The 15,441-nt window shown below is 40.9% G+C and overlaps 1 protein-coding gene across 2 annotated transcripts; it reads right to left on the bottom strand.

Moving 5' to 3' along the window:
* Positions 1-468: 468 nt before the first annotated feature.
* Positions 469-12,309, bottom strand: LOC108108157 (ammonium transporter Rh type B). 2 transcript variants are annotated; one of them, XM_041817978.1, is made up of 9 exons: positions 11,833-12,309; positions 8,288-8,456; positions 7,518-7,683; positions 6,836-7,097; positions 2,999-3,189; positions 2,139-2,333; positions 1,980-2,073; positions 1,818-1,920; positions 469-1,161 (listed from the first exon to the last, which is right to left on the bottom strand). In XM_041817978.1, exons 1-9 carry the CDS (start codon positions 11,999-12,001, stop codon positions 1,002-1,004), a joined length of 1,509 nt encoding a protein of 502 aa, XP_041673912.1. In that variant the 5' UTR covers positions 12,002-12,309; the 3' UTR covers positions 469-1,001. The 2 variants fall into 2 exon arrangements, with proteins under 2 accessions (XP_041673912.1, XP_017071579.1); XM_017216090.2 differs by lacking the exon at positions 469-1,161 and adding an exon at positions 1,281-1,576.
* Positions 12,310-15,441: the final 3,132 nt, after the last annotated feature.

The following is a 15,441-nucleotide window of genomic DNA, read 5'->3' as shown; positions in this document are numbered from 1 at the left end:
CCGAGTTCCTCCCCAGGTCCTGCCAGACTGGTCTGGCAACCAGACAGAAGTCGTAGCTCTGGCCACTCATTTGACTACTCGGCCTTGTCGTCGTGGAACCATAGTCCGCTTAGTCCGTAAAACAGTAGGCCTGATTGGTATGATTTGGCCATCTCAGATCTGAAGGGAAGATACTTTCGGCAATTCGACGAGAAAGCCAATTATGGGATTTTATATTGACAATTTGGCACTGGTCGTTCTTTCTTTCTTTCCTTATTGCAATAGACAACTTTTATTGACAGTCAGAAAATCTCAATGGTTTTTGGTAAACTAAAGGAATGTTCTGATTTACAGATTCACTAAGTAATTCTATCAATTCGTAGTCCTTCCCAAGCTGTTTATTATTTTATTACTTATTAAACTTATTACTTACTTACTTCTTCTGTCAGATTTTAGACCATTCTTAATCCAGAAAAGAAAATCACTTTTCATTTCTTGCCAAAAAATGTTTTTATTTGTGAATTCAAAACCAAGAACCACCCGGCTAGCTGTACAATCTTAATGGCTTATCTTCACTGCTGTAAATGAGTTAAAACCAAAGCCGAGGAAACCCAAGACGTTAGCTGACAATTTTTATTGAAACTTGTTGAACTTTCGCCGGTAATTGTTTGCCTTTTGGGCTTTGTTTGTGCGTCTTTGGGGTGACAAAGCCAACTTAAGTAGTTGGCCGCCAGCTTATCGCCGGTCTTGAGAGACTGAAAGTCTTTTCAAAGACATTATTCCTGGTTTCGCCTTTGTCCGGCGATTACTGGCCTTCGGCGCCAGGTGCGCTAATCGCCGGTTGAGCTGACCAAAGAAAAGCTGGCAAAGTCAAGAAAGCTGTGGAAACCAAGCTGACCGAACCGGATCGGATTGGATCGCTGAGACTGAGACTGAGACGGTGGCGATGGCGATGGCGGTGTCTTGGCCAAAAGTCGGCTAATTAGCCGGCACTTTGTTCTGGGCCACTTAATTAGCAGGTCCTAGTGCAGAGCTCCGCGCACATACAAATTGTTGGCGGGGACAATTGCATTCCAGTTGCGCAACAGAAATGGGCGCCAATTAAAGTTGGCGGCAGACTGGGAATTCGAGTTGGCGGCAGCGACGGCGTCGTCATCCAAAAGTTTGGCGAGCATATTTAAACTTTTTGCGCCAGCGTTCGTTGTTGGATTTTATGTGTATGATTTTAATTCCATTAAAAATTGCGCCCGGCATGCGAAATATACAAAGTGTTGGGGAGAGAGAGGGCGGAGGGCAGAGTGTCACATTTAAAATATTTTTATTGCTAATACTTTTTTTTTTTTTTTTTTTAACTGTTTTTCTGTGCTCAACGCTAATTAAATGTGTAAATTGTTGGAGTTTTTAATTAAATGCGACAAATGTCTACAAAAATTAAGCGAAGCAGGCAAGGACAACAAAAGGATTGGCCGGACTCCATTGTCCTGGGCACACGCTCCTCGCTGCCGCCTCGTTGCATTTTGTTTCTGGGTGTTTTGGCTTGGCGTTATTTTGGCTTATATTGGCTTACAGCAAAAGCTCGTCAACTTTTTCTAGTTCACTGCAAAAAAGGCGGCAAATCAAATCAGCGAAATGCGAATGCAAAGCGAGGCAAACGGAAATGGCAAACAATTTGGCAAACTTTTGCTTTCGGATGAGGGCAGGCACAATGGCAACGCGTGCATTTCGTACAGTAAAAATAATGTAAATACAAATAATAATAAAATAGTCGTAAGTATTTAAACAAGGCACATTAGGCAAACGCTTGTAGTGTTATCAATCTGTCAGGCACAACACTTAACTATTCCTCCTTGTTCTCGGCAGCTGGCACCTCCCAGTAGTGCTCGTCCTGGTGGTGTTCGTCCTTCTTCAGGTTCCGGAAGTTGGTGTACTTCAAAACGGCTCCTGAGATTAGAAAAACCAATTTAAAGAAAGCTTCTAAAATTTAAAATCCCATCTCTTACCGGTCAAAATTCCACCGCCAATGGCTATGAGCAGTGTAACAGCAATGCCAAACAATTGGTAGCCTGCCTGTGAAGTTGCGTTCCGGCCAAGACCCTGCGGGAAACAAGTCCAAAAAGGATTAACACCCGCCGTTGCATACGCCGGACATGGATACTCACGCCCATGATTTTGGTCTCGGTTCCGTTGGTGCCCACCATTGCCGGGAAAATGTCCTGCAGCTCAGATTGGTATTCGCCAACGGTGGCCATCGAGGCGTAAATGGCAGAGGCGATGGCCGAAATCAGGGCCGGCATTCCATGGAGGTTGTGCACGCCACAGGTATCATGCAACCTCAGATTGGCCGTCATCCAGGGCTGAAAACAAAGACAAAGAAATGTACTGGAAAGGTTTCGTTGATGTAAAAAAATGACCATTAAAGCATACACTTTAAATCTCTTAAATAACTTTTAAGAATTATTATCAATTTTTAAACTACTCAAATGATTTATTGATTAAAAACCTCTTGCAGGTAGAACACTATCAAGACAGAAGCTATAAATTTTCCTTAAACTTTCAACAGGTTTGATTTCAAGATGCATTTCCAGAACGTACCATAATTAATGGCCAGAACCAGTACCAGAATTAAATTAAATAAAATTGAAACATGGCAGGGAGTCAGTGTGTCATTTGAAAAGTGCAAATTTATTTGCTGCTCCAGCGAGCGGGAACCAACCCCACGGTTTTTGGGACTGCGCGTGGTCGTAATGCAAATGGAAGTCCGGCGGAATCCCGGATGAAGTCCGGCCGCGGCTGTGGCTGACCGGCGGGCAACAAACTTTACTCATTAGCGTCGCATTTTTCCTAGGCGCACTAATTAAAGCGAAGCCACCGCTAGCTAGTTCCAGTTCCAGGTTTTGCGATTTGAATAGCGGGTTTATGCTTGTATGGAGGGTATCTATATAGGACACAGAGTGCCCCTTTTTGGGTTCTATGATTTTTTGTGAGTGGGCCGTGTGCAGTTTCAGCTTTCCAAACTTACGGTTAAATAGCGATAGCCGAGCACCGAGACCGTGCCGGCGATAATGCCAATTAAGACAGCTCCGTGGGCGCCGAGCAGCAAGTTGCACACCGTGCCCACGGCCACTCCGCCGGCTAGGGTCGAGTTCTGCACGTGCACCATGTCCAATTTATTCTCGTGGCTGACAAGCGCGGATACAACGAAGGTGGTCACTGAAAAATACCAACGGCATGGAGTTAGCAACATGGCCCAGAAAAGGAAAAGGACCAAAAAAAAAAAAGAAAACACACTGGGAGGCTGCGGCTTGCATTTATGGTTGGCGGGCAGATTGAATGCACCGAGCGGACTTCAAATGACTTGGCTTAATTACGTGATTTTAATGCATTTTTGAATGAGTCTCTGGTTAGTTCATTAGGGAGCAGGAAAGAGCATGAAATTTCTGTTAAAATTGCGGGATGAAAAGAGGTTTGTTAAGGGACTACTTAGGAGTACTACTTATTAGTTACAAATGTAAAATCATTTTAATGAGCTGCTTTATCATGTTTTTAGTAAGAAAAAGGTCTTTCAACCTGAGTTGAGTACATAAACAGGGCGAATACGTAACTAATATCACATAAAAGACAAAAATCACGTATACGACCTGTTGAACAGGAAAATCTCTACTTTATTTACCCAATGCTCTGTACCGTAAGCCAAACTATGTTGCCGGATAAAATCCTTTGCATTCATAAACCCTCCTTTTAAGTTTCCCTAAGACCAACAAGCAGCTATCGCTAATCACTCGACCAGCAGAAATGACACACCCAGCACGAGAAGAACTGAACCGCACTTTTGCAATAAACACACAGAAAACTAATAAAAATGTAAACACGACAGTGGCAAGATCCCTTCTGGTTTTCCCAGGGTTTTCCAACTGACCCCCATAGTGCTTTTCCGCTGGCCACAGCAAACAACAACGCTTCAGTTTATGACCAACAGCCAGCATAAATCTCGGCTGAATAACACTAAATACTTAAAAATCTCCATTTTATGGCGGAGCATATGTTGCAGCCATAATAATTTGCATAAATTAGTTGGGGCCAGGCGTCGGTTGGCCACTGGCAAATAAGTAAGGCAAATCTCAACCGACGGCTAAACAGGGGACATTCGGTTGGGAGGACTTTAACCACAACAATTTCAAAACAGCTTTTGACGTTGTCCGGGCTACGCAAAACAACGAGAACAGCAAATTCTGGCTTAAAAATCAATTAAACAGCTTTTTTACAGCCGTCGTCCTTGTCGTCCTTCCCGTCCATACTCCAGGACTAAACCAAAGCCAAAGCCAAGCTAACGCCATCCGAGATTCAGGACATCAGCTGCCGTCATTGTTGTTGCTGTCTTTGTTTTTGTTTTTGTTTTTGTTTTCTCCTGCTCGAACATTAAACAATTTAAATTAACGCCGATGGTGTCACTTGCGACTGTAAAATGTGTTTTGTGCTTAGCGTTGTTGGCCAATGCGGGCAGAATCCCTCCATTGCCCCCAAAAGTAGCCATCCCCTGGACCAGACTGAAGTCCCAGCCAGGTCTAAACCCAAAGCACACGGCGGAAAATAAATTAATTCTGATTTTAGATGAAGATTAAAATGTGTGATAATTACTTTGTTGAAAGTATCAAATTTCGATTTGTTTTTAATATTTTTAGCTAATATTAATGTGTGAATTTATACTCTTTTATTTTTCTCATTAAAAATGAATTTAATCTTGATTTGCAAACTATGATTCCTGGCTTAATAGCAATAATTTCTGAATTTAATAGCTTAAACTCTTCGGTTTTCAAAGTAAATACAATTTTACTCAGACCTACATATTATTCATAGAATTTCTTCTAATTAAAAAACCCTAACCTTTAATTTTTCTCAGTACTTTTATAGAAGAAGGTCCAGACGAGGCTCTGGCTCATTTTGTGCCTGGTGTGAAAACAACAACTGGGGCGTATTTTTGCTGTTGGCGCCGCATTCGGACACCAAATGGCGTCGTCTGATCCGATACCCTTCTGGTCGTACTCCTACTCCTGCCCAAAACCAATCCTGCTGAACAGGCCATGCATGTCCGCCCGCATGGCCGACATGGACCGTGGGCCACACCCACCAGACCGCCTCTAATTTCAGCATTGAACTGAACCCCAGCTTTAGTTTAATTAAGGCAACAACTAGTGAGCCAAGCAACCGGCCACTGAATGGACAAGGACACGTTGTGGAGGACATTCGGGGTGTACGAGTGGGAGAGGGGTTTTAGGCCACTGCAACGGACGGAGCCGCACGTTGACTCAACTAATCGCACATCCTTCCGCATAAAATGCCCCACCCCGACTGCCATTTTCCCACCTCTCTCCATGGATACTCTAGAATCTGTATTTATGGTATGGGCCATCCCATTCAGCTGGCCAGATTGGAATTCATTGATTAAGTTTCCTCTGGCCAGATATGAATTGCAACCAAATTTGAATATGCACTTTATTGAGACGAGAATTTTTAACTCAAATTAAGATGTGCTCTAGGAAAGCACTTCCACAAAGAGCCAAGAAATTTCAGACCGAAAAGCAAAATGAAATACTAACAAGTGGTACTCTTGAAAACATACAATCTGATTCATTTATACTTTATTCGTATGCATTCCATTCGGCCAATTATAAATACGAAAAATTCGAATGAAGAGTTTTTTGTTCCAGCATATGAAAGTTAATGAACTCTGGCAGAAGAATATTTAAGTTTTTGCAAAATGTTTAATGACCAATATGCGAATTCAGTATTTAATTGAAATATTTTATTCGCTTTTTTCAACAAAAGAAATATTTCATTTGAAAATTTAACAAAAGTAGATCCATTGATGGTTTGTTGTTTGAGGAAGAAAAATAAAATCATTTTTGTTAATGAGCAAGGAAAAATTTTAAATATTTATAATTAAAAAGTATGAAATGAAACATAAATTGGAGAAAACATTTAATTAAAGTTAAATTAATTCTCTATTATTCCCTTTTTCAAATAATATTTGTAGGGTATGTACTTTAACGGCTACACATCCCTAAACTTCACCCATCTCTGGCTAACTCATGTGCCATGTTAGGTGTTACCTCCGCCGCTGTAATGTGAGGGCTTTAATACCATGGCCAGAAGAACCGGAGCAGAAACCGGTCGAGTCTGAGGCCACAGTTAGCCAAGTGTCGCCCATACCCAGTTGGCTTATCTCAGCTGCTGGCCCCTCTCCTATTATTACTGCTCCTCTTGTTGCTGCCGGGCATCCTTTGTATACATTTAATTTGTGTTTTGTTATTTACATTAACCGACCGAGTCAAGCAAGGCAAAGACCGACTCCGGGCTGCTGCTTTTAGCACATTTTCTATATATGTGCCCGGACTGAACTGGACTGGACTTGGATGGGGATTTGCCAGTGAGTACCGACTACCGTAGGCTGACTACTGACCCACCCATCAGGCTAAGCAAATGCCGGACAGGCTGGTTCGTTTTTATGTGCGCTACGTGCTCAAAATAAATTTTCAAATGTGTTAACGAAACTATTTGACATTTAATTAGTTTGTGAGTCGCATGCACAAGAACCCAGAAGGGACGTTGGGCTGGGGCAGGGAGATGCCTTCTAGCCTTTTCAATTTCATCGGGAGCCGTGCTAATAGGCCCGCCAACATTATAATTAACAAGGCCTGAGGAGCCCTAGGAATGACCCAGCGAAGCGTGAAGATATGTGCGAGTGGGCGAAAGATGGCCGGAAGATATGTTGGGTAGATGGACGTTAGACAACGGACAATGGAATGTCCTCCAGTTGCCCTCCACTTGAGCCGGCTAATTGCCGGGGCACGTGACTCACCTGTTGCCGCGGCTAATGACAGGAACGTGTTCAAAATGGCCCGCTCGCCGCCGGTTCCATTGGCCAGGACAGAGTTAAAGGATGGCCAGTACACCCACAGGAAGGTGGTGCCGATCATGGCAAAGATGTCCGAAGTGTAACTGGCGCCCTCTAGCTTTCCCGCTTCATTCTGGTCGCTGGCTGGTCTCAGCATCAGGGCCACCGCCAAGCCAAAGTAGGCTCCAAAGGCGTGGACAGTGATGGAGCCTCCACAGTCGCAGATCTGTCAGGAATTAATTTAATTCATTTAATAATGAAAATCTATATATATATTAGTAAAATGTCAATATTTAAAATCAGAAAATGTAAAATAATTCAGGCTTAAAACGACGCCATTCTTGGTATTAGCAATATGTCATTCCTTCTCATAATATTATGCACATTGCTTTTATTTGGCTTATGGAAATCATTTGTACGTTTAATAACATCCTGCACTGCATAAAATTACCACCAAATTAGTAGTTAATTTATTTTGCATATGATATGACCTATAACCTATTTGGCACAAGCAGCTTAAAAATGTTTTTATAACTAAGTTTTTGGCAAATAGTAAATATTATTTTACAATTTCATAAAATGTTTGCCAAATAATGGCTTCTATATATACATTTCTGGCACTTTTAAGTTAATTACTTCTACTTACACTGAAAACATGCAGGGCCACGTACTCGTTGGCTGCGAAGAGAGCCACCTCAAAGATGGACATGCAGAGGAGTTGGATGGGCGTGGTCCTTCCGAGCAGGGCACCCATGCTAATTAGAGGCACGGCGGCGGCAATATCCGCATCAATGATGTTCTCCAGGGAGAGGCTGTGGTGGCAAAAAGGAAAATAAAAGGCTGAACAGGAAGTGCGACAGGTGACACGCCCTCTGCCACATAAAAAATTGCGACGTCTTTACTAGGAAATGGTCAACAAATGAAATGGAATACATTTTAAAGTATTACAGGAGAAAAATGTCCTTTCTACACAGAAAAAGATAAAATAAAATCATTTCAAGAGGAAATATCTAAATTTAATTTTACTAAAATTAAAAAGTGAAATCTAAAAAGGGGAAATAATATTTCTACAAATTTGTAAACTTCTTAATATTCTTTAGTTTCTCTTAGTAAACGTATCTTATTTTTTCAGTACATCCCAGCGTCAGCTCCATTGGCTCTTTTTATAGCTACCTGTCCTTTTGTTTGGCATTTAACTTGGGATTGTTGGCCATTTCACTTAGCATAAGTAGAGGAGACCACCTAAGCCTCCTCCGGTTGACTTCTTCATTTAAAGTAATTGCTTGAATTTATTTTCAGCTTCGGGCTATTTTTATTCATTTGACATCGCAAACTTATTTGCTATGTCGGCTGTCAGTTTGGCCCAAGACTCCAAGCCAAGCAATTAATGAATTGAAAACGGGCCAAGAAACTTACCTGATCTTGCCATCCTCCATGTGCAGGAATCCCTTCATAAGGACAGACCACTGTACCACCAAGGCAGCCATGAACAGGGTGAATCCAGTGGCACTGTAACCGTATTTCCGCAGGAAGGTCATTAGGAAGCCGAAGCCAATGAAGATCATCACCTGGATGTCCTGGAACTCTGTGGGGAATCAAGAGGGTTAGTCCGGCAAAGGAGGAAAGGCGGTTGTCTTGGCCAGCTGGGATGGCAATTAATAGAGTCAAGTCGTTTCAATTAACCGCCCAATTGTCTGCTGCCAAAAGTCAATTGCATTGAGATTGATGTCACCAGGGCACCAAGACGCAATGGCTGCTGCTGCTGCTGCTGATGCTGGGTGGACAACCCAAACCAGCCACACTTACACCATCACCACCCCCAAGTCACAAACATCCCATGCGTATGTGTGCCCGCGCGGGTGCAATTAGTGTGAAATACGGTTTAATTTATTTATTATGAATTGCAACAAGTTGTTTACAGACGCATTTGCATAAATTGAAATTAATGACTTTAATTATTCATTTGTGCGCATGTGTGTGTGTGTGTCCCATTGTTCGTTTCGTTTCGGTTCGTTTCAGTTCGGTTCGGCACAATGTACCCTGTAGTACTGTGGCAGAAGTAATTAATGGAATTGGTGCCACGGGACCCAAAAGACTGCGGAGACTGTGCGAAAAAGAACTTCATTTATTTATGACCCGCCAACACTTGGCAAACAATGCGGGTCCTGCTCCTCGTCCTAACATCTTCCCATTCTCCCCCCGAAACTAGAACAGGACTAGAGTTTATATCTCTATGTTTGGGTAGCATGGGTAATAGCTTTATGTGAGCTTTGATTTAGGGCTTCAACTTGGAGTCCTTTTAATTGTTTTTCACCATTATGCATCGAATTTCCCCTTATGCGGATTTTACTTTTCCAATTAATTGGTTATGATATTATATATAGAAATTCCAATTCTAAAATAGTCTCCAGTTAACTGTTTTTAAGTAATTAATTCATTTCTCATAGCTTGTTCATTTTTATTTTTGGATCCATCTATTCAAAATTAATTTGTAAGCTTTGAAACCGCACAAGATCAAACACTCCTTCAATGAATTAATAAATTCTCAATTGATCATCGTTTGATACATTTTTTGTGGGTGACTGTCAGACATGAAATGTAATACCTCGTTGAGCTCGTAATTAAATTCCCCGTCGAACTGTGTACCACACTTAAAAAGTGAATTTTTGTGTTTTTTTTCGTAAAATTTTACAATGTTCGAAAAATGCGAAAATCGATCTTTCCCGATTTGTGTCTCAAAATATCAGTGTTTTCTTCATAGCAAAGCCAAAAATGGTCGGAATACATAGTGTCATACTTCGTTGAGCTTGGATTTTTAACCCTTTTCAAAATATTTAACTGTCATTTAAATCTGAAGAAAAAAATATTTTTTCGATTTTTCGAAAAAATGATGATGGTACCCCTTACAAAAAATGCAAAATTTAAGAAAAATTATTTTCTTGATAATCAGCATATCAATGACACAGACAGTTTGTACGGGTTGTTAGCTTCATATAACAGTCTTCCTTTTCGTCGTGCCTCTCAATTTGACAAAGTTATAAGCATAACACTGGGAAAAAAATATCGGGAATTTTACTAAAAAGCCATAATTTTGATGTTCCGCCCAAAATATCAGTATTTTCCTCATTACAAAGCCAAAAATGATCATAACATGGAATTTTATACCTCGTTGCGTTCGTATTTAAATTCTCTTTCGAATTGTATACCACACTCAAAAAGTACATTGTTTTAGTCTTTTCGTAAAATTTTACAATGTTTAAAAAATGCGAAAATTGTTCTGTCCCGATTTGTGACTCAAAATATCAGTATTTTCTTCATTACAGAGCCAAAAATGGTCGGAATACGTAGTGTCATACTTCGTTGAGCTTGGATTTTTATCCCTTTTCAAAATATATAACTGTCATTTAAATCTAAAAAAAAAAATATTTTTTCGATTTTTTGAAAAAATGATGATGGTACGTACCCCTTACAGAAAATGCAAAATTCGAGAAAAAATTATCTTTCGATAATCATCATCATAATGATACAGAAAGTTTGTCTTGGTCGTTAGCTTCATAAAACAGTCTTCCTTTTAGTTGTGCCTCTCAATTTGACAAAGTTATAAGCATAACACTGGGGGAAAATATCGCGAATTTTACTAATAAACCGTAATTTTGATGTTCCGCCCAAATTATCAGTATTTTCCTCATTACAAAGCCAAAAATAATCATACCATGGAATGTAATACCTCGTTGAGTTTGTATTTAAATTCTCTTTCGAATTATAAACCACACTCAAAAAGTACATTTATTGAGTTTTTTCGTAAAATTTTATGATGTTACAGAAAATGCGAAAATCGGATTGGGCCGATTTCCGCCCAAAATATCAGTATTTTCTTCATAACAAAGCCAAAAGCGGTCGCAATATGAAAGTTTATACCTCGTTGAGTTTGTATTTTAATTCCTAACCAACCAACTTGAATCAGATCAAAATGTTGGCCCATACAATGGCACTCAGCTGTTACCAAGCCCTCTCATATTAATTGCCTTCTATTAGACCTCGGTGGTTAATTAACCCCAAAAAGAAACCGCCTAAAAAAATAAACAAATAATAAAGAAATCCCAAAATAGAAGCACATTTCGCACATTTTCGGTTAATTTGAAAGAGCAAGTCCAAAAATAAACAAAATAAATGGTATTTACTCGTATTTATATAGATTCACAGTTCAGTTTAAGTATTTTAAGATGTGCACTTGCCACAAGCCTTTAAATGCAATGACTTTAATTGCACAAAAACTGCAAATAAACAAAGCTGCAATAATATAGAAATAATGTACACAAATACTGAAAATAATATTTTTGCACGTTCGCTATTATTTTAGAGGGGTGATCCTAAATATACAACAAGTTTCCGCACACGAAAGGTGGACTTTGTGGGGGTTCCATGTAAATTAATTCCCCAACAAATACAAAACTCTTTATTTGATTTGTCCATATGAAATATTTCTGCAGTTGCCAGGCAAATTTTGTTTTGGTGACTTTTATTAGACCAAGCGGGCTAATTAATAAATAAAAAGTTTTTTAAAAATACAAATAATAAAATGATAGCTTGACAAAGGTTGGAAATAAATTATAATTTGATTAGCAAGAGCGTTTGAGGTTTGAGCAGGTATGTTTAAATCTAGTATCATATTAGACAAAGCTGGCTAATTAAACAAAAGAAGAATAAAAAACAGTAAAAACATTCTGGCCAACAAATGTTTTCACACATTTGTGGTTAATTTGAATGAAAAAAGTTGGGCGTTTCCTCAGAATTTTGCAATGATAAAAACTATTCTGAGATTAGTCATTTCTATAATGTCTTGACCCTCTAAAATTGACGTAAGAATGATTAATTGGCCAATTTTAGAAGTTCAAAAAATGAAAACTACCCTCTGAAAAGTGGAAATTGAAAGGATGGGGGTAGAAATCCCAGTTACTCACGCGGATATTTGGAAACGTGTTCGTTTGCTGATCCAGCGTCTTCGGCGTCGATTGCCCGGGGCAGTGCCGTCTTTTCGTAACGCACGAACAGCCAGAATAGAACCAGGAAGATTATTTGCACAATCATCAGGACGACGTAGCCCGACACTTTGGCAGCTGGCGAATGCATAGCGGCAGAGGGGTAGTAGAGCAAAAAATACTAAAAAAAACTAGACGGAACGGCTCCTGATTGGAGTTCGGGTAAAAAAACGTAGACGGAATCGGAGTCGAAGTTTTTGCTTTTCAGATCCCGGCCGCAGACGATGCAGCACGTGTACGAGGAATTTTAGTCCGGACAGGAAGTCTTTCTCCCCCTCCACTTGGGATGTGCAAATATTTGTGGGCTTTTCTGCTCTATCTCCCAGGCATCGGGATGCACACTATCTATAAACTAGATATATATATTCGTTCACATTCACGATCTGCTGCGGCTGAGCACTGGGCGCGTACTGATGCCCGGAACGATGAGCGCAGCGTGTAAGTAGCTGCGACTCGAGTCTGCGGTCAACGGGGCGTATGTGCGATATCCACAGCGATTTACTCGCATGATATAACTATTTGATTTAATTTGCAGTCGCCGTTCGCCATTCGGTTGCCGTAGCTGCTGCTGCTGCTGCTGCCGCTGGTATTGCTCTTGCTGAATTATTCACAGAGCCCCCTCTGGAGACCGAGTCGTTGTGGTTCCATTATATTTAAATTGTTTTTGTTTTAGTTGCATTGCAATTTCAATTCCAATTCCAAATCGTTTTACAAGGCAACCCAGACCTCTTTTGTGGTCTCTCCACCCAAAAGTCTGGCTTCGGTTCGGTTCGGTTTGGTTTGTTTGTTTCGTTGGTCAATTGATTGGTAATTCGTTACAAATTTATCCTCAGACTGCATTTTAGAGCAGAGTTGCAGCCGGACGATTTGCATAAACGATTGCTAGGTGAAAGTGGCTTAAACTTTAACGAATTCTCTTCCATTCAGAGTGTTGTTATTGACTCTGGGCCAATCGGTTAGACCACTTAGAGGGGTTTTCTTGTTGACTGATAAGCCGCAATCTCAGTGCTGGTCAAGTGGCATTTTGTCGTGATGTGTGGTAGGGCATTGTAAACAGTAGCGATTGTCTATATACCAATTAATCACACATAACCAGCGAGTGTCTCAAAATAATTAACATGCTGACAGCCGAAATGAACGGGTCGTTAAATAAACTGCGGCTCAAGTAGAGCAGCTGACTCGATCTCAGATCGCCGCTCATTGATGAGCCCCTTCATTCGGCTTTTTTTCGGTTTGTTCAAGCAATTTCAACTGATTAACAGCCTTTTTTAGTGGTTTTGTGCGAACTTAATGGGCATATAAAAGCACTCCAAGTCGCACAGTAGTGCCAAAAGCTTACAGTTCGAAATGTTTGAAATGGCTTTAGATCAGATGCCTATTTCAAAATAAATGGATGGAAAGCTAAGGAAAAAGATTAATTTTATACTTGCACTTTATACTTTGATAAACGTTTATATCTTATAAATTACTATCTGTAGCAGATAAGCATTTTTATCGGCAAACGAAGCCTAACATCTGAATCTCATATAAAGTACTTAAACTCATCTTCTGACAGGCAGCCGCAGTTAAAGTTAAAAATCTGGAGAGCATAGTACTAATTGTTAAAGCAAATATCCATATCAAATTAAACGAAACTCATAAAAGCGGTTAGTGGGGGGCCAGAACTCACAGAGGCCACTGGGGCGTATGATTGATATTTATTTTTTCAACAAACACAAGCGCACCTGTGTGAAAATTGAAATTCTCATGGCGCTGGCAACAATAAAAAGGTAAGGCAAAGCAGGCCCCACATAAGAAAATGTGTGAAGTTTGCGCAAAAACCACAAATGTTGCCAGGCACGCGCTCAGATCTTGGAAATCCACACACACCCACACACACACTCAATCCGACAAAGAAAGAAAGAAAGCTGAGTGAAAGCACATTGAAAGCAAGGAACCGAAAGAAAGGAAAAGCATCCAGGGGTCGAAAGGAAAGGTGGCACATCAGAGCGATTTCGTGCTGCCTACTTGGGAGGGAAATTTGCATCCGCAATCACTTTAAATGTTTCCGTTTGAATACGCAAATAAATCGAAAAGGATTTCCAATGAATGCTTATGAGTGTCCTGGCAAACCCTTGTTAATGTTGTTGTTTACAACAAGTGTACATGTCTAAATCCCAGAAAAGCGGAGCTACAAAGCGGCAGAAAAAAAAGACGGGCGATAACATTGCGAAGCTGCTGCCAAACTGTCAGGATTGCGTCCGAGTTCCGACCACAAGTGCTATTCCATTCCTCCATTCAAGTTGCGGCCAGTTGTGGGTCATGTGGAACGTACATATTTGGCCCGAGTGGCAGCTGAGCCATAAATAAATATGAGCCACTGTTGTCAGACAACGGCACAACAACGTTGACGATATGTTGATAAACTTTAACACCCCACAAACACTGGCATAAACTCGGCCAAGTGCCCAGAGTAGTGCAATCGCCAGGATTCCGGCTCCTCCGGCCACGGCTGTTCCTACTGCTACTCCAGCTGACCCATAACAATCGCTGGAGTGCCGCTCACTCTCTCTCTATCTCTGGCCATATGCACCGTGTTTGCATTCCCATTCCGGGCGAAAGTCCTTTCGGGAACATAGCCACTATGCAGGACTATTTTGTGTGGCTTTCTGCGAAAGCCCAAGTATCTAGCGAGGAATCCTTGCTGGCTCGTCTCCACTAATATAAAATATTACAAGATTTATGGGTTGACATTCAGAAACTATATCTGTAATATATTTTTTATGTTTTTTAGTTTTTTTGTAAGGTCAAACTGTATTTTAAACTTAAGATGACAATTTCTTCTTTATTACACATTTATTTCTTCAAGTGCAGCATTCCAGTGTCGCTCCAGTTGCACAATTTTTGGCAGCCACTGCACTCGTGTCTGAAAGTGGGGATCGGGATGAGTGCCGTGGTGGGCCTGGTGGCTCCTCGGTTGCGGGTGGTTGCGCCTAAGCGATTCGCTTTTTGTCTGTTTTGTGTCAATTTTGGAATCCGCTTTTGGCCAACGGCCCCCTCACCCCCCGGCGCGTTACTTCGGAAAGCTTTCGGTTGCGCCAATTGTTGGCATTTACAGCTACTTGGCTGTGCCGGGCCCTTGACTTGGCCGGGATTCCAATACCCCGGGATCTCCTCTGTGTTGCAGCTTAGAGAACCAGCTCAAGTGGCGCACTGGGGATTTTTCAATTGCGTTTATAATAAATTTCGATTTGTCAGCGGCAAAACGAGGGAGCGGCATCAAGTGGCCGCCGCATCCCAAGTGGCAACGAAATCAGTCAGCGATATAGCCTTAGATAGGAATACAAAGCGAGGACAGCTCAATTCCCGAATCTGGAGTAAAATGTTGCAGTTGAGAGCGGGATAATCAAGTGCATTCTTGGCTGTCTAAAAATCTGGATCATTTGAGAGATAACAGTAAGCTTTAATAGTATTTCTTATTCTAGCTTGAAAAAAGCTATGATAGTTTTTCTATCTATCCCCAAAACTATGCTTTATTTTTTTCGTAATTTC

Source organism: Drosophila eugracilis, unplaced genomic scaffold, assembly GCF_018153835.1.
Source record: "Drosophila eugracilis isolate 14026-0451.02 unplaced genomic scaffold, ASM1815383v1 contig_2088, whole genome shotgun sequence".
In the NCBI taxonomy this organism is placed as follows: domain Eukaryota; kingdom Metazoa; phylum Arthropoda; class Insecta; order Diptera; family Drosophilidae; genus Drosophila; species Drosophila eugracilis.
Note: the sequence above shows the minus strand (reverse complement) of the source record. Positions and strands in the feature narration are given on the sequence as shown.

Excerpts from the sequence above, each read along its gene's own strand:
- LOC108108157 (XM_041817978.1), bottom strand. The coding sequence starts at position 12,001 with ATGCATTCGCCAGCTGCCAAAGTGTCGGGCTACGTCGTCCTGATGATT. Across the intron at positions 2,334-2,998 it reads TCGGCTATCGCTATTTAACC|CCCTGGATGACGGCCAATCT; the intron begins GTAAGTTTGGAA and ends CTTTGTTTTCAG. Across the intron at positions 2,074-2,138 it reads CCGAGACCAAAATCATGGGC|GGTCTTGGCCGGAACGCAAC; the intron begins GTGAGTATCCAT and ends TGTTTCCCGCAG.